The sequence below is a fragment of the Aphelocoma coerulescens genome, chromosome 1A, assembly GCF_041296385.1.
Source record: "Aphelocoma coerulescens isolate FSJ_1873_10779 chromosome 1A, UR_Acoe_1.0, whole genome shotgun sequence".
Lineage (NCBI taxonomy): Eukaryota > Metazoa > Chordata > Aves > Passeriformes > Corvidae > Aphelocoma > Aphelocoma coerulescens.
Window position 1 is genome coordinate 24,271,631 of NC_091014.1, and position 24,658 is coordinate 24,296,288.

The following is a 24,658-nucleotide window of genomic DNA, read 5'->3' on the forward strand; positions in this document are numbered from 1 at the left end:
TTAGTGAAGCAATCTGTTAGCAGAGATGTTAGAAATCATTATTAGGTTTGGGGGTTTTGCTTGTTTGGTTGGTTGTTTTGTTGTTTTTTTTTTCCTCAGAACATTGTGGTAGAAAGAAAGTCTGCCTGAAAAAATGCAGATGAATCTTCAGTGGGTGAGACTGCAGTTATTGCCTAAAAATACTAGATCTAGTCTAACAAGTAGGATGAATTACCAAAATAATAGGCCTGTACATTTTGACAAAAAAGACAAATGAACCAGCTTTGGTTTGTGTTGGGGTTTTTTTTCCCTCACTAAAAATAAGACAGTATTTGCATCTAGGACATGGGCTAGGCATGTAGCATATACATATAGTGGTCCTCTTGCTAAGAAATATGCACTATAATTACACACAACATATAGAAAATCATATTTATCTATTGTTCAACAACATAAGGATGAAAAATTAGAAGCTCACCTTCTGTGCCCTGCGCTTGTCTGCTCGTTGATTCTGGTGGTATATACGGCTGAAGTTGGAGACAATTACAGGAACTGGCAGAGCAATGACCAAGACCCCACTCAGGGAGCATATTGAACCAAAAATCTTGCCAGCTATTGTCTTTGGCACCATATCACCATACCTGGGTTAAAGAAAACAAAAGGCTTAGTAAAGACAAAATCTCTTCTAATTATTTAATGTCACAATGAATTAATTGCACAATAGCTTTTACTTCTCTTGCAAATAATACTTGCTGCATATAGATAATGCTTTATACACATATTCTTATATATACAGCATGGCCATTGTTGTGCACAAATAATTTTAATTTGAAACAAATTTTGGGTCTCCTGTCTATCAAACTGTGGGCAGGTACATCACATTTTACCTGCTGTACTCTTCCCTGGCTGCCTGGATTGCAATGGAGAGACAATGACCTTGCTAAGAAAAAAAAATCAGTGTTGAAGTTCAGTCTTACACTGTTCACTTGTTGAAAGAACTCATCAGTTTCACTGGCAAGATCTGAGAGAGAACACTTGGAAAATTAGATGCTAAACTGAATAATCTGTTGTCTGACTGAAGCTGATATAGTACTTTCATTTAGCAGGGTGACACATTTTTGCAACACGTTTCCCAGGACATCATGGACTTTCTATCATTGTATTTTTTCATCTTGGCTGGACAGAAGCATGGCTGACCTAACTTCTTGTTGTTGACATGAGAAGCTGGAGTAGCTGAGCTCCAGATGTCCCTTCTATGGTCTAGGTGAAAGCAAACATGAAAAACTCAAGCCACAAACAAGCAACCAAATAAATTGTAACTGCCATCCTGGCAGTGCTCAGAATTACTAAAGTTACCACCTTTCTTTATGATGTTGGATATAGTTTTGTCCAGCAAGTAAGAACAAAGTGCTACTGATGTATGTAAACGCACTCCAGTGAAAACTTATTAAGAGCTATTAGCTCTTTGCATTTTGCTATATTTTGTAGGGGACAAGTATGTAATTACATACTACAGAGTTTAATAAAAAGATGGATTACTTTCAAGTACCATTTGGTTTTAAGTTATTATTAAACATTGATTTTAGCTTGTGAATTTAGTATGCTTGTGAACAGAGAGCTAGCACATTCCCTATTACAAAAAATTTATAAACTCTTAACACAAGGAAAGAAGTAAAACTGCAGGGGGGACAGTGTTTAGAAAATACTATCTGGAAAACAAAACCTGTCTGTTTAGCAGGAGCTGGAAAAATAAAAGAGAAGAGGGAAGTCTTCAAGTCAGTGTCCGAATTGTGTACCTAATCACAAGGAGTGGATAAAAGGGTGAGGATATGGGATGATGGAGAAAGTATATGAAGCTAGAGGACACCTTCTAGCAATGAGAGCTCAGCTCATGTCAAAAGGAGGTGAAGATGAATGGTTTGTATTTTGTAAGATATGAGGAAAGTGTTGAACATAAATATTCAAATAAATTGTCATCCAGGCAGATATAATACAGATGACCAAGTCTTAGACTATTGACACAGATTATGTTGTGTTAAATAAGTGTTTGGTTGCTTTACCAAGCATGTCCAAGATAAAATATTCACATGAATAATATAATCAATATTTCTGCCAATACCCCCCCCTCAGAATTTGAATGCTATTAGTTTCTCATTTTGTGACATGCAGAATTGCATGAAAAATACATAATTTAATAGAATCCATCTTTTAAATGAATAATATAGGTGGTCTTAATTAAAGATAACTAAAAACTGGAAAAATACCAGAAAGAGAATCATGCTTTCATTCACATCAACATTTGCACCCTACAACACAGACATTTTTGGTGCTTATTCTTCCTAAAGCCAGAGCTGACTATCAACAGTATGCATGCCCCACCATTCTTTTCTTTGGGCAAGGAAGTGGAAAAATGACCTTTCAAGGTCTCTTTGACAAATGGGATCCCCAACACCTCACTAACCCCATTTTTTTCCAGGCAGAATAGAAAAAGCAGTGGGCATAGGGCCAGGGTGGCGAGCTTTGTGGAGAACTCCTAGGATCAAATCACTGGTAAACATTTCTCCTTTACAGTATTCATTAGTTTTACTTCATTGTTACAGATACAATCCAAGTATTTTCATATATTGTATCAAACTGTGTCAACAGAAACCTGACACAACTGGATTTTGAAATGCAAAAGTTACACATGCCCAGTGCTAGAGCTCTTAAATTAGATCTCTTAAATGAGATTCCTAAACCTATGTTTAGATGCTTTTAACTTGAAATGCTGAACTGCTGGACCTCCATAAGCTTACATTGTCACTGATGGCAGCCGTGGACAGAAGGCATTGCTAGCTCTAATTAATTTGGCTTGAAATTGCTCAGGGATATAGTTCATCCTGCTGATAATGTGACACTATAATTATATGAATCAAGAGCAGACTGAAGCTTTAGGAGTTGTGACAGGAACCACAAGCTCATCTATCTCTAGCATTTCTGTATTTATGTGTGGACCTAACCAGTGACATAAGCAGATGCCTTTTCAAAATATTTTAGTGTTACAGAGTGAAATAAAAAATTTAAGATTGTTTGACACAAGAAGGTACTTTGCAATGTTTTTCTTACCTTCTAGACAAAATGTCATGCAGATGCATATACTGCTTACTTTAAAATAACTTGCTTTTGGTTAGTTTTCTTTCTTAGCTTGCATCAGTTTCAATACAGTGACATTTTCCAAAGGTAATGCTGCTTGTCTGTTATTTAGTGCTAGTAATACCTTTCGCATCATTAATAATTCTTACATAATTAGGTTTTCTCCTGTTGCTAACCACTGTGTTGGAGATGTTTAAATAAAATTATGGTCAGAAAAAATTACTTCAAAGAAATTAGTCTTCCCAATTCTCACAGGGAGAGAAACATATTTGGTTACTTTTGTGACAAAACAGAGGTTTTGCTACATTTACCCTGGTTAGCCTTGCCCTCCTCCGGGACAGTGACACAGATTTTAGTCTAGTGTGCAGTCATAATCAGAATTGTTACTGAAGTTCCTCCTCCTGGATTAAACATTTACTTTAGTTATACCTCATATATCACTGAACACTGAAATGGAGGACATAAAATGAAGGGAAAATTCCTTCTATAACCCTAACTGAAATTGTTTTAACCTTTGGAAACTCTAAACTAAAAAAAGATTGCAACTCCATTTTCAGGTGGAAGGGAAGCTTCGAGGTGCTACTATTTCAAGGTGGAAAATTCATACTTAAGCTCTAAAAAAATTTCTAAATTCTGCAGAAAATCTGATTTCTTCAGCCATAGAGACATAACAAATGTAGAATCTTATTAAGCAATTTTCACGGACTCCCTTTTCAAAAGGGAACTATTTTAAGGTTTTATCTAGTGCTACTCTGTTTGTCTCCCTTTTCCTCAGGCTGGAACTGCAAACATATTCTCCTTCATTTGTTTTTTTTTTCCCTAATTGTGGTCTTTGCATAGCTTTCTATGTCGTCTGTTCTGCATATGTCTATTATTGTAGCCAAAGCTCAAGCCAGTCTTTGGGCATTTGTGATTTGTACTGACAATCTAATTTTGTAATGTCAGAAGTGTCATCCCGATATTTTATGTTCTGGATGAATGAAGAACAAGAGGCTTCATACTGATCCCTGACATCAGTCAGGTGCATTCTGCTTCAATACCCCTAAAAAAGGGAGGAGAAAAGGCTATTACAAACTAGATGTGTCAATCAAGTTTTATCAAATCACAAGTCAGAAACAACATGATCAAACTAATGCTTAGGTTTTACTAGGTGTAGTCCAGACAGGCCAGATGGGCTGTTGCTTGCAGTCCATGGATATCTGTTCAGTAAGTGACACTGTACAGGGATGGATGGATGGATGGACGGATGGATGGATGGATGGATGGATGGATGGATGGATGGATGGATGGATGGATGGGTGGGTGGGATGAATGGATGGATGGATGGATTTAAAGGCATGTATGTTTGTCTCAGTTGTTTGTATTCATCAGGTGACAGATAATTTTTTCATATTTAACTCCTTACTGCATGACAAGACAGCAAGCCAGTGGATTCCTTCATTTTGCAAATACTGGATCTTTCAGAGTGTTGCTGCGAGTAACGTGGGTGTGATGTAGCACTTTCCATGACAGACTGAGGGGAACGAAATGCAGCTTGAATCACACACAGAAGACGGAGCTCTTGCAGGAGCTTGAGAAACACAAATGCATTTGGGGTTACTAATGCCCAGCCAGTAATCTCAGCATTGCCATGTCAGATCTCACCCATGGACATCCACTTGCCAACACACTACTGCTTTTCTAACTGATGAGTGGAATATATCTGGTGTTGCATATCCATAATTCAAGAAATCTCAGGCAACACAGGCTCTATTTGTGGCATCATCAGCAATTAATCTTATTCCTGAATCTAATGAAACCCAGTTTTTGACGGCTGTAAGATGAAATATTTCATAAGTCAAAGGTCCAAATTATAACTGAAATGAATCATACTTTTTGGGCATTTTTCCTTGATGTGAGAGACAATGTATTTTCTTTAATAATCTTAAAAAATGAGAAGGAAAATGCTGCTTATTTAACTCCTCTTTGTTTTTATGTTTGTTTTAACGCAGGATTAACTTTTTTTCCAAGTGAAAAATAAGTGTATTATGGATGTCAAAATAAATAATGACAGAATTTGTAATTTAGCATATTTTTGTGTGTGTTACATCAGAAATTAATATTTGAAATACCTCACTTTGGGTCAAAACAACCCCAAGTGACCTCTGTACCAAATCTGAAAAATTGGAGGACATATATAGGAAGAATAAATCCAGCATTTGCATTTTTGCCAAGCCTAAATACTCAAGGCTGAGACTGGCGGACACAGTAAAGGATAATAAACCCCTCGCTACGATAAGGTTTTCTGACACTAGAGGGCGTAAACGCCATTAAAACCAAATGCAACTGCAGAAACATTTTAAAATGCGTGTTACAGGTACACATGCCCTCTTCCACCTCGTTCGAATTAATTTACATTCTTTAAAGAATTATTACATTGATTGATGTCTGTTGTCTGCTCCCATATTATTTGCTGAAAAGGAAAGCTAGTAACATTTTTTGTTTTCGAACATGTAAAACATGTCAGAAAATAATGGAGTTGTAAAATAGATAGACATTAAAATTAACTTGGTAATACTTATTTTAAAAGCAAGGCAATTTATGATCAAAGAATAATTGAAATAGTATGAGATCCATGGAAACTAAACAATCTTTGTAGAAGCCAGCACAGCTCATATTCCTTCATGTGTGGGAGACAAATGACATTTCCCAGTAGATTTAGCAGGTGATGAAGGCAGAGATCAAGATTTTTGCACTGGAGTTGATGAAAAGAACAGTGCCCTGCCGTCCCAGGGCCAGGGCTATCCTCCTGCCTTCCAGCTGCTCGCTTGCTCTGTGCAGGGTTGGCTCTTTATCCACTTGGGTGGGATGATGATGCATCTGCTCTCATCTCCTGCCTCAGCTAATGGCTCTTTCCTCTTCTCCAGGAGAAGCCCCAGAGGCTGCTCTGGTGAGAAGATTATACAGTTGCTCATTGGCCCATGAGTTTAGGCTGCCATCCACCCACTTGGGCACACGCTTACATCCCGGTATAGGAGAGTAGGCAGGAAAAGAAATTCCCATCCTCTCTGACATTAACAAACAATAACCATGAGGAATCTGCAGCCTTACTATCCTGTTTTTGGCCAGCTCTGAAAATAGCCTAATGATTTTGGAAAAACAATTTCTAATAATGCAAAAGATTGCTGGTTGTGTGAGGTGCGGAACAACATTACACAGATTACTTCAAATTTTATTCCAGCCTAGGAAGATTCTGCATGGAATTGCAAATAATCTTCCTGGATGCTTTTACTGCTGTGCAAGGCCCTCTGCTGCAATAGCCCTCTCTTCTGCCTAATAGTGATGGACATGGTCCCCTCTGGGCCCACAAATGTTCCTTCAAGCGCTGGCCAGAATAATCATTCATGAATGATGAAAACCACATCTGCTTCTCAAAAGTGGTAGTGCTCCCTGGGTTTTCCAGCCTGCTGTGCAAGAGAATTAAACTAGTGCCCTTGCACCTGGCTGGGTTAGCAGTTCCTGAAATACAGAATTTCTAACAAAAGTCAGGGGATTTGAGGGGGAGGGAGGTTGTGTTTTTTTTTTTTTTTTTTTTTTTTTTTTTGTTTGTGTGTGCACCAGGGTTTTCACTTAAACAGATTTGCACAGGTAGGACTTTAGTACTCGGAGGTTAAAACACAGGAACTTTTGCTTTGTTAAAAGCAAAAGCTTTTAGGCTTGATCAAGGAAACACTCCCAGCTTCTTGCAATCCAGACCAAGTTTCAGATAACCAAATTCCTTCTGTTTTCATTTACCATAAAATACTAAATTCAAAGAGGTAAAAGATATCTTTTGTTGTCATCTCTCCCTCACTGAATAGGAAAACTTAATATCCTACCTGTTCCTGAGCAAATCATCACAGAAGTATGATCTCTGGTCCATGCTGCATGGGGGATTTTTAAGTTACCAAAGGTACAGCTCAGCTGACTCCCAACAGCAGCATTACAGTCACAGACATACTACTGAGATGGCATTTCTGTTTGGTTTTTTCCCCCAGACTTCGGAAGCAGAAATAAGCGTGTTTGTTTTTAGGAAAAAGAGAATGTTTCTGAATGGATCCAACACTTCCTAAAGGTAAGAAAAGCAACATAGCAGTAAAACTGTTCTTGATGTAAAACTTGCAAGCTACCTTTCCAAGTGTTCTCTAAATCATGGTGGTTCTCACAATACACTGGCCATCACCCACACACACAGGTGAAAATGTGTCTTCTTTAGAGTTTGCAGGCAAAGGTTTGCACAACCCTTCACACAGAACCAGAATTCTGTGGCAAGTGCAGGATCTCTCAGTCTACGCAGTCCTGCCAGTGCCCAAACCATGTCCTGGCTGAAGGTGACACTGACACTGTGACAATCACTGCAGAAGGTCTGTGCAGTGGAAGCTTGTGCTTCCAAACCCCATTTTTGTTTAAAGTGATGTAGACGTCACGTCCCATTATGGAGTAACTCAGAATTGAGTCTTCCAGCAGTGGTTTTTGTGATGGAGATGCTCTCCTGAGAGATCTGCCATCTTATTCGGTGGGATTTTTTGCTTAGTTTACTGGATGGAGGACTGTATGTCAGCAATAAAATTTATCAGCTAGACTGCCACACACTCTGCAAGGGATGAGTGACTGGTTAAGCCCTGCCTTTGGGCTCTCATGGGCATATGAATAAACCAACCTCAATTAACTGCCTTCAGAAGTAGTAGACTAGCTCTGGGACTAAGCAGATACATTGTAAGGGAGAAAATATCAGTTAACCACTTTAACTTGGAGATCACTTAAAAAAAGACCATTAGTAGAAATATAGAAACTAACCATTCTGCGAGTACAAAAAGAAGTTCTATGGATAAAGCAATACTACAGACATGTCAAATTACATGTGACAATTGCTAAATGGGGTCCTTGTCTAAAGAGAGTGCTGTAGATGGTTATAAAGCTGTTCCCTAGAGCCTGCAAGCTGCTTGGTAACTAAATGCTGGCAAGTTGACACTAATTAGCCATTTATTTCAACATTACATCCAACAGCAGATAATATAAATTGCTACTGGTAATAATTTTTAGTGGAATTTCTAAATAAGCATTTCAACTGTGTTGCCTTAAGGAGTCAGCCTGTACAGTTATAATTTGAAAAGTATCTAAGTTGCTGTTTGGGAGCTAATTCTGTTTTAAAAACACTTCTGTATGTGCATGTGAAATGAGCCAGCTTTGAAAGAATGAGTCAGACGTAAGTAAAAATGACTTAATTTCTTAAAATCATCTTTACTCCTAAGAATATGATATCAGATAAACGTTGAATTAATTTATTATTTTGTTGTATTACTTTAAAATTTTAAGTCTTTAAGATACCATGGTGATGGACAGAGAATAAATGCCTGGCTAGATGATATTTCATAAGATGGTACAAATGATTACAGGAAGAATATACTTTTCCACTGTTACTCAAATACTTTGTATTTTCTGGGGTCTGATGCAGACATACAATTTTTTTCATCCTATTATTCGTAAAGCCAAAAGTAACTAAGAGAGAGAAAAAAAAAAAGACAATTTGATCTTTGCTCCTGTAATTCTGGCTTACTTCACAAAGAGAAAATGTTCCAAGGTCTTTGCTGCTAAAAATCAATGACTTGTATTACTTAGTTAGGACCTAATTTTCTAACAGTTCTTTTGTCAGAGCATGCACCCACACACAAACACATATATAGGATGAACTGTCCAGCTCTTTCATAGCTTATGAATGAATAAAAAAATGCCAATAATAGTTCAGACTGAAACTTCACCTATCCTAATATTCAGTCTCCAAAATTGAACCTGAAGCAAACAAACATATAGGGAAAAGAATCAGCTAAATATACATGATAATATCATTGAATGAATATCATTCCATCCTTCAACCACTTACAAATAACTGAAGAAGTACCAGAACTACGATATTTTTTTTTTGTAGCTAGTGATTCTTGGTGGGTTGGACTTCCATGGGCTTTATTTTGACCCTTTAAATTCATGCACTTTCTGGCATTCACAACACTGTTTTGTAGTTCCTTGGTCAGTGTCCTTTTGACTGTTCTGGCTGCAGATCCTTCTTCTGTGTGATGCCCCCAGCCAGGCTCTTGTATTCAAAAAAGCATCTGGTGATATTCTGTAGCCACCCTCCTCCTGCTTCTTGTTTTCATACCTACTTACCTTATCTCTTTCCTAGGCTGACAAGTCCTACTGTGTTCATACAGAATCTGCTCCCTATATTTGATCATACTTTTTGCCCTTTTTGGAATCTCCACTAATTTTTTTTTACACTATTTGCAGGAAAACAAGACCTGCACACAGTTTTCTAAGAAGAGGTATAGACCAGTTCAGGATAGCTTATATTTCTGATCCCAACTTGGACAGTGAGCCATTATTACTCACCATGTTAATGCTTGATTTCTTACTCTTGCTATTTCTCTGTCCAAATCTTTATTAGTGGGAGCAGATAAAATTTGCCTTGCTTCCCAGATATCTATCACTGACAGAGGAAAAGGAGCTGTTGGGCTTCTGGCATAGCACGAGTGTTTTGATGACTGTCATCACATAATTTGTACAAAATAATCAGTGAAATGGCATAGCTTAGCCAGCACCTGTGCTAACCAGACAAAGAAAACTCACCCCTAGATTTGTACCAGCATTTAGGTTAAAAGGAATGAATCTTTGTTTGTCCTATGGATATGAATTTTTCCTTTTGTGGTGTTTTTTTCTTCCCACTTTGTTCTTTCAGAAAATTCTTTCTTGGGAGAACTGGATTAAAAAGCAATATAATGTTGAGACAATGTTTTATATCTCATGGAGAAATGAACAAATATGAACCAGGATGAATGCACACCAATCCCAAAGACTCAGTATTTTAAATAAATGGATGCAAATAAAATAGAGTATAAAGAATTTTTATCAGTTCCTGTGTGTGACATTAACTGGAAGCAACATGAACATCTGGCTATAAAAAGCCTCACCTTCAAAAGCAGCACCATCTCCAGCCATTTTTCACATCAAAGGTTTGAGGCAAAAGATGAGCAATGCCTTCAAGTGAGGGTCTGGCCATGGTGCCCAGTAATGACTGAACAAAGACACTGTAGTGCTGGTGGTAAACAGGAGCAGTGTGAGATGTACTGACTGCACCAAGGGTTGCTGTAAAGAGAGCCCAGTTCCAGGCTCCATCGATTCCCAGCAGGCTGGGCCAGAGTCTGACACATTCTTCCTGAGAAATGGTTCCAAAGGCAACTGCTAAATACCACCCATCTAATCTCCCCCACCTGGCCTTGGTTCGTGGGCACTCTGTTCCCTCAGACACCTCATGAGCACATGGAAGACGACAATCCCACACAATTCTGTGTCATTCTAGGAATGTGCTATTTGGTAAAACTTTTCAGCATTGTGACTAAAATTAGGATTGAGCTGTGAAGCACAATTCTGGTGCAGATTCAAACACACTTTCTGAAGCCCAGGGGTATGTTTTGATGTGCCACCTTGTTCCAGTGGAGAGAGAGTTTTCCTATAGTTGTGTGATTAGGTATATTCCAGTGCTCATCCCAGAAATATTGCTGAAAATTTTATGTCATTTATTTCTTCTAGCTTTTTCCTTTTAGTTGCAATACTTGTGCTAAATAGCAGCAAATTCAAAATAAAGCATTGATCTGCCAATCCATTCCTAAATTTCTCTTGAGTATATATTAGCCATCAGGTAAAACTGCTCCAAGTATAAATCACATTAACACTAAAAAGCACTGTGAAAGTTTGCAAGGACAGCTATGCCTCTTTTTATGACAGCTACTGGGCACAGCACTGAGATCTGTGAGCTGATTTCACTTGGGAATCAAATCCAGCCGCTCCCATGTTCAAGTAAAACTCTGACTGACAAGAGGTTTTCACCACTGCTGGCCTTCATGCTGTTCAGCACTCTAACGGGCAGATCAGGATCTAGGGATGATTCCCAGCCAATCTGCAACTCCTGCTTTTTTTTCAGCAGGACCCATCCCACAGGGAGGGTCTGCTGCCTCCTTGGGACCTGGGTAAGGGATTTTACTAGGAAACTCCCTGATCTGTTACAACCCTCTGACTATTAGCCTCTATTAGTTGTCAGGTCCATAGTGATGAGATTGAAGAAATAAGTCCTGGAGCAATCAAAATGGACTTCAGGGCACCGGGGCATTTGATCAAAGGAGTATGCATGCAAGGAGTGTAATTCAACAAGGCCAAGTGCAGGGTCCTGCCCTTGGGTCACAACAATCCCATGCAGAGCTGTAGGCTGGGGGCAGAGTGGCTGGAAAGTTGCCCAACAGGAAAGGACTTGCACCTGGTGGTTACAACTGGCCAGCTTGTGCCCAGGTTGCCAAGAAGGCTAGTGGCATCTTGGCTTGTATCAGAAACAGTGTGGCCAGCAGGGAAAGGATTGTCTATCTGTACTTGGCACTGGTGAGTCTACACTTCAAGTCCTGTGTCCAGTTCTTAGCCTCTCAATTCAGGAATGACATTGAGGTGCTGGAGCAAGTCAGAGATGGAACAAAGAAGCTCGTAAAGGGGCTGGAGCACAAGTCTTATGAGGAGGGGCTGGGGGAGCTGGGGTTGCTTAGTCTAGAGAGAGGAGGCTCAGAGGGGACCTCATTTCTCTCTACAACTACCTGAAAGGAAGTTGTAGCCAGATGGGGGTTGGCCTCTTCTGCCATGTCTCAAGTGAAAGGGTGAGAGGAAATGGCCTCACATTGCACTGTGGGAGGTTCAGATTAGATATTAAAAAGAAAAATTGCTGAAAGAGTGGTTGGACATTGGAATAAGTTGCCCAGGGAGGTGGTAGAGTCACCATCTCTGGAAGTGTTTGGGTAGTGTCTGGATGTGGCATTTGGGGATATGGTTTAGGAGTGGTTACAGTGGTGCCAGGTTGATGGTCGGACTAGATGATCTTGAAGGTCTCTTCCAACCTTGGTGATTCTGTAAAGTTCCCAGACTAAAATGCAGGTTTGCTTTTGCCTGTTGACACACCTTCCAACTTAAAAACATCCTGGTTCTTCTTCCATATATTTAGTTTCACTAGACAACACAACTTTAGTATGTTAAAATACTGATAGTATAAATATTTTTAAAATGTTCTTGAAATACTAAATAGAATTATTGCCTTCTCTTTAAAAATAATCATCCTCCCAACTTTCTATTTATTACTTGTTTTGCTTCACATATTCTCACCTCCCTTGAAAATAGGCTTTTGTGTCACATTCAGCCCTGGCCAATTAGGCCAAACTAATTTTTTGCTTGCCAACACAACCACCAATGGACCTCTATTATTTTTATATTCCTTCAGGCAGAGCTGAAAAACATGAAATAGCTTTTGTCAGTGTGACACAGCTACTAGTGTAGTAGGCCTAAGTCTCTAGGGATCTCTGCCAAATATTGAATACTTCACTTATTGTTTTCTCTAATGCCCACTTGAAATCTGTTCAACCAAGTGTAAAAGGTACTAATATATTTTTATACACACACACAATATATGATATGTTATATATTATTATAATTATATACTAGACTTTCTACATTACATAAACACAGGTAAGACTAAGAACTTTCCCTGTAAAGTGATAATAATTCCATTGTAAATCTTTTGTGCATTAAAAGATTTATCACAATCCAGTGTCTTAGTGTCCCTTTCTAGCTAGTAGTCAGGAGAGTAATTTTTCTGAGAACATCTACTGTTATTTTGTATCAGAAATCCAGGTTCTTCCTTTTCATGACATTTTTCATGCCTTGCAATTTAGAATATATTTAAGAAAACATATCAGCTGCAATGGACCATTTACTAATTTTTCGCTTGGTGTAATAATCTTTTTTGCTCTTTTCCAATTCTCAGATTTCTGAACTTGCTCAGGTAAGTCCAGGAGAATCAAAACAACTCATGTACTTCTAGTCTAGCAAAACAAAAGCCTCTTCTGAGTTCACTCAAGGCTCTGCATAATTTGGCTTTCCATCAGTGCTAAATCACTCCAAACCTTGAAAGAAGGAGGTGATGCTGTAGCCTGGCAGAGTAATCAGCTTCAGCTGAGCACAGTTTTCTTGCAAAGAAACCAAGAGCCTGTATGAGCTATTCTGCCAGGGACAGCTTAACCCTCACCCTCCCAGCCACCAGGCACTGCCTCTGCAGGCTGTAAAAGCTTGCTGCTGAGTGGTTTATGTAATTTAAATAGGGAAATTTGCAAGTACTACAATTACAAATTGAATTATTAAATCAATGGTTTCAGATGTCCTCTCTTCATCAATCTGTGGAGTGTGGAGCTTGACTGGTTAACCACACTGGCTCTGAGTCTTGACACAAATTTGAATTGATATCTTTGGATATGGCAATGTAGCAGCATGTTACAAAGAGTAGAACTGGGTCTGCCTCTGCCAGTTTTGATGGTGCATTTTGTAATGTGACCTCTTGTGTGCTAGTAATTGGACTCAAGCCACCAATGAATCTCTGAACATTAGCACACTGCAATGACACAGTAATGACTTTCTGTCACTACTAACCCTATTCCTATTTGAATTCATGTCCCGTGACTGAGGTTCTGTATTTCACTACCAATCCTCTCAGTCTTTCAGGCATAAAGCTTCATAATACTGACCACTACTATTCTTTTCACAGGTAGTAAAGAAATAAATTTTCCATGGTTTTTTTCTTCTATTTTAAAGAAATGTTTACCTCTTTCTTGTATACAACATTTAAAAACTTTGTTTTCAAAATGTAACTTTTTAGAGATTGCTGATAAACCTTGAATTTTCTAACGGATTGCTCAGAAATGGAGCTTCTTGACCACCCCAATTTCATGACATTTTTAAATGCAAATTCTGTAGAGTTTCAGTGTTCATTAAAAAGTCTGAAGCTTGGTAGAAAATTTGTCAGATGCCAATGGTAAACAGAAGGATTTTGGAAGGTCGCATGAGACTTCTTTTCCCATAGTGATGCAAATATATATTCCCTACATGTGTTGCCGAGAAATCATGCAATAGGGAATGCTGGAAAGGGATTTTCTCAATCTCTTCCTGTGCAGCCTGAATTTCATAAAATGCTTATAAGCCTGGTTTAAGTGAATAATCAAACCATAGCTACAAGAAGTCTTGTAATTTTTTTCCTAATTAATTTTCATTTTTGAATTTCAGCATGAAGAAAACTATCCATCAAGGGTGAGTAAGGTCTTTAGAGGCTACAGCTTTTATGAAGGGCCAAATCCCTCACGTATGAAAACTTTTTGATCCCAGCTATCCAACAGATGGTTTGACTGCACTGAACACCAAGGCTGGAACTCAGAAGGAGCACCTGCACTTCTTCCCCAGCTTTTGGAAGGAAAGCCTTATTCTGTCCTCCCCCTTCTTCAGGTTTTGAAAGACAAACCTGTTTCACTTAAGCTGATGGCTCAGTGTATTTTTCTGCAGAAAGTAGCCCTCTGTGTAGCATGGATCCAAATTCTGTAAGGGACTACGAATTCAGTCTCACAGCACTTCTTTGGCTTTTTTCCCACCAATTGGCTTACACTGACCTTCCCCAGAGGGCAAACTCCATTTTTAGGTGTCTAATTCTCTCATCATTATTTGGCACAGCCTGTGTGCAAACCGTTATGCCTAGTAATTAGATACTGCAGTGCTCAGGGTTGTGACACCAGACTTTCTGAATCATTAGTATTATGCCTCCACTGTAATTCTTTCCCCTTCCAAAGGCTGTGTGTCATGCTCAGAGAAAGGCTGTGGTGTGTCAGACATCGGCCTGAAAGCACTACAAAAGTTGCTTTTTCAGTAGAGATTCCTGTGCTGCAAATAAGGGCTCCTTCTGCTTATCCACCCTCTGCAATGAATTCCCCAGATCAGTGATTCCTGAACATTTTGAACTATGCACTATCTTGCTTTGAACTACTGTGAACCTTTAGAATTGCATGGTTAATTGAGAACACTATAAAAGCAATGTACTACAGATCATTTATCTTGGCCCTGCAGGCTGTATTTTTGGACCCCTTGATGTAAACAATAACAAGCAAGTAAAGCTCCTCCTGACCAGCACTCTCACCACAGCTGAAAGATTATTTCCTGAGCCACTCTCTCCAGCTTGACCTCAACATCCACAGCAGCATCAAAGAATAATCTACCAGTCTTCACCTACCTCCACTTTAAGTATAACTATATTTGATGTATTTATCTTTCTGTATGTTAAAATCCATTGGGAACTCTAACCAATATCTGGCAGTTCTCATGCTTAATTTTGCCTGTGCCATTCACTGAAAATTTTGTCCTTGGACTTTAAATTTCTACTCAACCTTTTGGTTCAAACTGTGTTTCTTTTATCTCTACAACAACAGACATGGTTTAATGAGGAGTGCCAAACCCTCTCCTTTTTATGCATTTTCAATTAGCTTTGCTTCTCACCCAGTATAAATCACTTTCTAGAGACCTTTATATAACAAGTCTTCTGTCCTTTTCTGCTGTCAGGTTTGTTGTTTTCAGTGTGTTGAGCATTGTTTTCCTTCCTTTTTTTCCTTGACTTTCTTATTGTAGGTACTTTCTTGTTTGTGCCCACATTATAACTGCATAGCTTTGGGGCTTGAGCAGGAATCCTGGGAGAAGAGAGCTAATGCTGCACTCCTGATGCAAACCAATTACACACCTCAAAGCACTACTTCTCCATGAACTGCCTGACAACTGTCCCCTGGGTTCCCACTGATTTTCACCTCTGTACAGAATTTGTGTGTCTAGGGAATGAGTGGAGAAATGACCTGTTGGCCTTGAGCTGTCACATGGTACAGAGGCAAAAGAGTGACAGGTATGACTTCATGTCCCTGCTGTGGATGTTGTGCCATGTTGCACACACTTATCTCCAGAAGTGACTTCTGTTCTCCTGTGGGAGATGGAGTTGGTGTCTCATGATTGCAAGGACTCTTAAACCAACTTACAGCTTAGAGATTCAACAGAGTAAAAATCATAGATGTTCAATCTTTTTCAAGAGTAATGTCTTCAAAAGTACTATTTTCAAGGGCAGTATAGTTTCCAGTGACTGATTAGGGCTGTATTCTAACCTCATTACTTGCAACTACAGCTTCACCTATGCCAGAGCACTTTTTTGAGTATCCACTTTCAGCTGAAAGTGTCTGATGCTTGCGATCTGCTTACAATCTATATCTGATTGCAGAGGAGACCCCACCACTGCTGATAGTAATTCTGTTTCTTGTGATAATAAGGCACATTACTTAATGAGGTAATTAGCATGGTTCATATTAATGTTTATCTTCTGCAAGAGACCTCCCATGCCTTTACAGAATATGCTCTGCTCTCACAGCTGTACTGGTCTCTTGTACCCTGCTTAACTCCACCTGGCACCAGACCAGAGGTTCTCCTTGATGCTGTCTTTCACCCTCAGCTGCAAGCATTCTTCTTATGGGAAGAAAGTGAATCTGCTCCACTACGACAACCACTGCCAAGATGCACAGCAATGGGACAGACTATTCTCGTTCTTTTAATTTCCATACTTAGGATTCCTTCTAGCACTACAAAAAACGAACTAATAATACTTTTCATAGAAAGAGTATAAGTATTCAAGCATCTGAGACTGGCTAACCACATGGCCCTTTTATTGTGACTCCTGTCATATTTTCTGGGTTTTCTCTGGCGCATTTAAATCCTCTTTCACCCTACTGGCAAACTTCAGAATGTGAAATCTCAGAGTTACTTGTGCTGGAGAGGATAGATCAGTCTAGGTGTTAGAAAGCTGAAAAGCCACTAAACTACATTTTATTGCTTTCAAAGTAGGGCAAATTTTGGTTATAAATATTAGGAGACATTTCCTTTCTTTTTACTCAAAACTGTGCTATTACAGGCTCATAAGTCAGAGAACAATTCAAGCTCTCGCTCTCCAGGCCTTTCTTTCCTTAATGTGCTCATCAGCATTAACCACCAAATGCATTTGCCTTAGGAGCTAGAAGATCTCTATGTCCTATTATCAACATTATGTCTTTAATAAATAGGCATGGAGGTATATCACTGGTCTGTTCCTCTTCAGAAAGAGTGGGAAGGAGTGGAGAGAAAGTCTACAGGAGGTCAACTCTCACAGGAAAGAAAATAAAAGACCAAATTAATAGAAGCTTCTTAGGGAGTAATGCAGCAATTCCCATCTGTGCCAATAATTCAGAACACAGCTGAACAGTATTTTTCCTTCTGATTTTATATTATGCCACTTTTATTTTCCCCCTCCCTTCTCCAGCCTAAAAATGCTCCATCTGTCTACTAGTCTCTGATCCTCCCAGTCATAAGAACTACTGTCCAGTCAGTGGAACTCAAATTTTAGTTTGTAGGATCATGGCTTAAAGGCTTTGGGATCCTGTGCTCATAAAAATATGTGTGTCACCATATGTGTACCATGAGAATAACCTCACAGAGAAGAGCAAAGGGTCTGAGGGAAAAGAAGAAAGAGGTGTCCAGGGACAGGGTTCCTGTTCCTCAGGGATTATACATGTGTATAATAACACAGCCATGCATGTGGTCCTCCTGCTCAGTGATTAAGTGCTCTGAAGGTTAGGTGAGGGAACCATGTGGATGCGTTGGTCACCTTTTCAAGAGATTTATCAGCTTTAGCTCAATGCTGTCTGGCATAGACCCCAGACCAGGACTGGATTTCATCCACCAGCTCACAGGGTGGGCAGAAGAGACATGCGACCCACTGGCTGTAGCTCCAGCATATTTCTACTCAGTGCTGCTGGTATCCCACAGGGAGAGGACCACTGCTTCTGCTCTGAGTAAAGGGTAGTCTGTGACCCTCAGTGGACAATATGGACTAGATTTTACCAGGATGTGGTTGCTGGTGACTCTAAGACACTGACTCAGCTCATCTGCATCCATTCTATCCTTCTGACATAAAAATTACGCAACTACTAAAAATGAGCAATCAAACAAAAGCAGACAGTGGGGATAGATTTCCTGAAATACAGGGTTTGTCAAAGTATAGTTATGACATAGTGGTGCCAAATTCCTGTTATTACAAGTGTGTGCTGCAATAAGAAGAGTAAGCCTTAAATAGTACTGGAGAAACACTAAAGACAATCAAAACTTTGTGACAGTCCAAGTTATTGATGCATTTTAGCTTGTAGATAAGGGATTGAGCAGATTTACTTAATCCTTTAAAAAAACCCTCCACCTTAAGTAGTTTATAAACCTAAATAACATATTACTTGAAAAATAAATCAGAATGTGACGTAAACCAACAAGTGTAATAAATGCTGTTGTTCTTCCAAAAATCTTTTGGACATGTCAGATGTAATTACATTGATACTTATTTTATTCTATTCCCATAAAAGGGATGAATTTGTGGAGGCTGTGTACTGCATTATATCTAGCCCTTTCTACTAAGCTGAGCTGTTATGAAAGAAGTGCATTAGGGCTACAGGGTAGCTCTTGCCAAAGGCCAAGTGGCACCATAAAAAAAGAACACTTAGCAGAGGAGACTTCATTAAAATATTTATCTCTTTCTTCTGTAGACAAGCAGTTTTGCTTTGTAGGAGTAAAAATCCTATTGTTACAGAGTCATGGATGCTGTTTTTGGTACCCGAGTCTGTAAAGGTCTCAGGGTAGCAGTCATGGAAGCCTAACACAATTTTTTTTGTCAATTTTTTATAAATAATGCCTTAAACCCCCATTCCAGATCTTATCTGTAGCAGTTGAGGAGGAAAAGAGGACCTTAAGAAGAAAGAGAGGGATACAGCTGAAGTTAATGTAAAGGCAATGTGTTTGTCCTTGCATGTACTGTCTGAGCTTGTTCATTGAATTAGTAGGAGCAGGATTAGACCCTATAATACTCTTTCAAATTGACAGGAGGTGGATTAGGGCTAAAACTACTGATAACAACCTGTTTTCTTCAAAAACAATCTGCACATGAGTTTTCAGGATTTAAATGTAAAAAATGGTTTGTAAGCATTACAAGAAACTACTTTAGAGTTGAACTTTACTGGGAGAAGAATTCCGTAACGACCAACAATTACCAGTTTGTGTAATGAGTGCTCTTTAAGCCCTGGAGACATAGTTTCCTTTGACTTCTAATATAAAAACATGTCATTTAAGTAGAGTTTTGTAATCATTTTGACGGAACCAAATTAGAGGTCTTTAATGAAGGCATATTTTGAGGTAGTGAAACAAAAAGTTTTGCTGTGAACTATCACTTTGTGAACACCATAGACTGAATTCTAACTTCATGCACTCCAATGAATCCCCACTGGAATCAATGGGCAGTACCACAGAAAAAAAGGAGTAGTGAACTTAAGTCTGAAAGCCAGCCTCTGTCATTGGTAGTCTTTCAGTACTGTAGCAAAAAAGCTCCCTGTTGATTATGAGGATTTCTTATCAGTGCAATGCTATTAATGTGTATTTACAGACAGAGATGAAGGCAGTGTCTATGCTCCAAAAACCTTAGCAGAATTTATAGAGGCAGGAGATGAAACTGAAATAGAACTTAAATTATATACTGTTGCTTCTCCGAGTTTTGAGAATGTTGTTTTGTGATAGGAATATCCTTCTGTAGTAAGAATGGTGGGACACAATATATGGTTGCATAGTCCTGCTCCTGGATTCATCTCACCTTCCTGTGGAAAGCTGAGGAGTCTGAATCAGAGAGCTCTCAATTCTTAGTGCACAGTTGACCCATTTCCAAAGACTTGAGGGTAACTTCTTTCTCATCATCACCTGAAAGCCCAGGTAAACTTAAGTACTTTAACTATGGAGAGCTAAAAAACAGAAGAGATGAATTTCAGCCCATACATTTATGTTCTCAGAAGCAATGAAGAGGCTCAGAGTCCAATGATGGTGTTCTTTAGAAGTTCCTCATATTCCCTTTCCAGATGTCAAAATCAAAAGCATTTCTTCTCAATAGATCAGTAAATAATCAGAGAAATAAAAGCTGTCTTTTCTCTTTAGATGCACTGTTGGGGTTCCTCCTGCCCCCGCCATGTGGTCCTGGGAGAGGGGCCCCGGGGTAGAGGCAGGGCCTACGGTGTTTCCCTGGCCCTGGTCAGCCTCGTTCCCCATTGGTTGTTTTGTGTTCCCCTGCCTGGGAAGGACCCTCAGGTCCCGTGATTGAGCAGTTCCTGGGCAGAGCCCCGGCCATGCGGCTGGGGAAATAAACATCTCTGAAAATATCTACCAAGAGTCGGTCCATATTATTCTTTTCCATGGGCCTCATTGTCTGATACATGTGTTGCAAAAATCCCCACTGCAACAATGTACAGAACACTTTATTTGCTCTTTTTTTCTCATTATTTGACTGTACTTACCTATCAGTACATGTGTACTTGCTCATATGGAAGGGTATCTGTATTAATCACATTTGGCCAGACTTTTAGGGAGTATAATAAATAACATCTTTGTTTTTTGGTGTTTGAAATGATACTTTTGACTTTGGTTTACAGTTGAGGTTGACAGGTCATTTCTAGTCTAAAGATATTCTACTTCTTTTTTATTGCAATCTTTATTATTACTCTGTCTTAAGCAATAGAATATGGACTTCAATATTTCATGTGCTTGGTTATTAAGATACACAGTTTCTTCTCCCTTTCCTTTTCATTTTATATGCCTACACATTTTTATGCTATTGCTCTAAAGGATAATCTGTAAATCAGTTCACGCTCCTGTTTTATATTAGTGTATGCTAAATAATATAGAGAAACAGCTCAAACCTATTTAACATACCAGACTGGAAACTCTCTACTGTGAGGTATCTTACTAAGCATTTCACAGGTCTCTAATCTCCATTAGCCTGAGCAAATAACTACGATCCACACAAAACAACTAAATCCAGGGCTGAATGTTTACTGAAGCAGAAAAAATAGTAATGTTTCTGCAAGTTGATGTTAGCAGATGTTAGCAAAGTCAACAGAAAATTATATATGTCAGTAACGTGTTGTCCAGACATTGAAGTACTTTCTTTTCATTCTTCTACTTGTTAAAATTACATTAAAATAGAATAAAGCATAAAGAACCACTTCACTTCCAAGAGCAGCCTGTGTGCTCATCAGTGCTCACCTCAAATGATTTCTTCCAGCAAACAATGCCTTAGTAAAAACCAATACCACTTCTTAAGCTTTTGGAACAATTATTCTAGGCTGAAAATATAATGCAATGGAATTCTTTCATGATCTGAGATGCTAATCTCTGTAACTGCTACTTATTTGATGAAAAGGACCCAGAACCAGTCCCTGAAATATGAAAAACTATGATGTGAGCTGAAAGACACCAAATGAGACTTCAGGAGCACCTTAATGGCTTCTTGTCGTATCCAGTAGGAATATAGATGTGCCACCCATTTTGGGGTAAGGAATGACATCATGACTTCTGGGTCCAGCAGGGTCTGCAAAGCAGAACTCTGCAGAAGGTGAGACTGCAGATTGGATTGGTTCGTGTATCCCTTGGATAGAGACACATTGTTAATGCATCTTCAGTCTAGGAAATGCAGGCAGCATTTTCACCAAAAAGTCATATGAAGTATGAGAGGACAGAGTGCTATTCAAGCCTCTAAAGGGGGGTTACCATGTGATTACCATGTGAGATGGGACAGACTTCTTTAGGATGTATTCACGCTGTCCAGTGTGGCAGGGAAGGTACTGAAAACAACCCACCCAACAGCACTCGAATGGGACATTATAATAGGCAATGGGAATGTGGTACCAAACTCCCTCTATATTGCTCTATCAGAACTTTGGCAGAAGAAGGAGCATTAAGGAAATGAGATGACACTACTGATTACATGAGTATGTAACTGAGTGTCAAAGGACAAGGAAAAGACTACTGTTTCTTTTTTGTTGTGTTCTTTACAGGCAAAAGGGCCTTTGCAGAGAAAAGCCTGCATATCTGGCAGGGCAAACTGGACATGAGTCAGCAGTATGTTCTTCTTAAACACATGTTTGTCATCAGGAGTTTAGCCATCAGGATGAGTAACATTACTGTGAACCAATATTGGGCAACTTTGAAATCTCCTCTGGTGTACTGTGTTTGATTTTGGACTTCCTGTTGCAAGGGATATGTTGGGAAACTGGCACAGGGCCACCAAGATCTCTAGGCCGTGGAGCCTCCGTCTTTGGATACATTTGGAATTTGTCTGGAAAGTGTATGAACATTGTGACCTGACTTCAAAGTTAGTCCTGTTTTGAGCAGACTGGACCAGATGACCTCCAACAGCATTTTTTCTTCAATTCTGTGATTACATAATGAAGCAGTATCTCTTAACAGCAGGTGGACTCTCAGCACTCTCCTTGGGCTGAAGAACCATGAGATATGTATTCTAAATATAGTCCTTTGCACTTCGGTTTCTTCTCCCTTTCTTTGACCTCTCTTAGAGTTTTTGTGAGGTATGAAGTACCTAAAATCCCCAGAGAACAACTGTTTTGTATTGATAGACTGAACATGGAACACCTAGTTAGGCCTGCTGGAGACATTGTACAAATATTAATTTGTAGCATTAACTCTTTAAAAGTGCACAAAAGTGACTTTATTCTAGAAAATCTAACCCTAACCAATCCAAGGCAGGTAATGTGCTCCCTTAACATCACTATTTTACTTTCCCTTTTTGCTCACCATCATTATCAATTTCCCCCTCCCACATTATTATGATCAGTTTAGCAGTCAGAGATCACTGAAATACAGATTGGGCTAATAGCATCTGTGAATTTTTACCCTGTTTTTTGATTGTTCCAGGCTAACTTTCCTAGTGAGATTCTAAAATAAAGCAGATGATGTGAAATAGTTCTCAATAATGAATGGCATTTCAAAATGAATTACTGAATTCCCTTTGACTTTATTTTTTCATCTAATTTTAAGCCTTTTTCAGCTTTGCTTTAGCTTAATTTTTTTTATAACTATATTTATTTACATTGTGTAAAATAAGGCTTTAGTGTATTTTCTCTAAAGAATCTCTGCACTACTGGATTTTGCAAGTGTTTGCAAAAAGAAGTCTGCTCCCTCTCTTCAACAGATGAAATGATGATGAATAAGCTGATAGGCCAAGATAGGGCAGACAGACTCGTGACTTTTCCACTTCCCTCACCCAGAGGGGTGCAGGAGGATTTGGGATGGTTGTGGCCAATACATAATGCTTTGTCTCTGCCACTCCTTCCTCCTCACACTTTTTCCCTGCTCCAGCATGGGGTCCCTCCCACAGGCTGCAGTTCTTCAAGAGCTGTCCCAGTGTGGGTTCTTTCCACATGGGGTAACATCCCTCAGGAACAGACTGCTCCAGTGTGGGTCTCCCATAAGTCATGGCTGCTGCCAGGAGGCTGCTTCTCCATGGGCTCTACATGAGCTGCAGCTTCCTTCAGAGCATCTCTATCTGCTCAGGCTTGGGGCTCTCCACAGGCTGCAAGTGGATCTCTGCTCCCCTGTGGGCCTCTGTGGGCTGCAGGGGCACAGCTGCTTCATCATGGTCTTCATCACGGGCTGCAGAGGAATCTCTGCTCTGGTGCCTGGAGCACCTCCCCCCCCTCCTTCACTGATCTGGGTGCCTGCAGGGCTGTTTCTCTCATTTTTCTCAATCCTGTCCCTCACAGATGCTGCACAGAATTTTTTACTCTCTGAAATTATCACAGAGGCATCACCAGCATCACTGATGGGCTTACCTTTTGGCAATAGAGTGTCTGTTTTGAAGCTAGGTGAAACTGGCTGTGCCTGACACGGAGGCAACTTCTGGTGTCTTCCCACAGAAGCCACCCCTGAAGCTATCCTTCAACCCATCAAAATCTTGCCATGTAAACCCAACACAGGGGAACAGTGGTGAGCCCTGAAATCAGTGTAATAGGGACTGAGCTTACCAGCATCAGGTGAATTGTCCCACCTGAACTCTTACCTTGCTGCAGCACTGAGGCAGCACTCAGTGCTGCCTCTGAAGCGACTGTGGGCCCTAAAGCAGGTGATATATTTGCATCTGGAATACCACAGCTCTGCATTACAGCAGCTGATGGCAAGTAGACTGACTCCATGCTGACACTTCTCACAGTGCTCTATTCAGTTTTGCCCTGAACTGGTATAACTGTGAGCATTTATGTAAAGGGTTAAGATGAATAAAAACTAGATCAGAAATATGCTATAGAAGAGTGGTCTAGATTATTTTCAGACTCATTCAGAATGAGCGAAACTATTGGCTAAATAACAGCTTGACAAATACTTCTGAACAGCTTGTCTCTCTGTTGCTTCCCTGCCCCTGAGAACAAAGCTCAGAGATCAACACCTTCACATGGGGTGGCCTTACGATCTCTAGGTTTTGAAAGAAGACAAAGTCTGAAAGAACTGAAACAGACTTTTTTTTCTGTCCAATTCAAAGCACATAAAATTTAGTCTTGGAAGACAGGAGAACAGCCAGGACCATTTTCGGAGGCTCAGAAAGCTGCCTTAACGGGATAGCAGTAAAGGTTTTCAACACCTTATTTGATGATAACCACTCATCACAACAAAAGGCCATTACAGGCTCAGCTCTAAATTAGCTCTTGCTAAATAGAACAGATGCTTATAAACTCTCACCTACTGATCAGACAATCACAAATGAACG

At 39.6% G+C, this 24,658-nt stretch overlaps 1 protein-coding gene across 2 annotated transcripts in view; it reads right to left on the minus strand.

Moving 5' to 3' along the window:
* The window catches only part of KCND2 (potassium voltage-gated channel subfamily D member 2), a 262,667-nt gene that overhangs the window by 17,061 nt on the left and 220,948 nt on the right, over window positions 1-24,658 (minus strand). For both annotated transcript variants that reach the window (XM_068996705.1, XM_068996697.1), the window contains exon 3: window positions 458-620. In XM_068996705.1, the coding sequence (XP_068852806.1) occupies window positions 458-620 (163 nt within the window). The remainder of the gene's footprint in view (window positions 1-457; window positions 621-24,658) is intronic.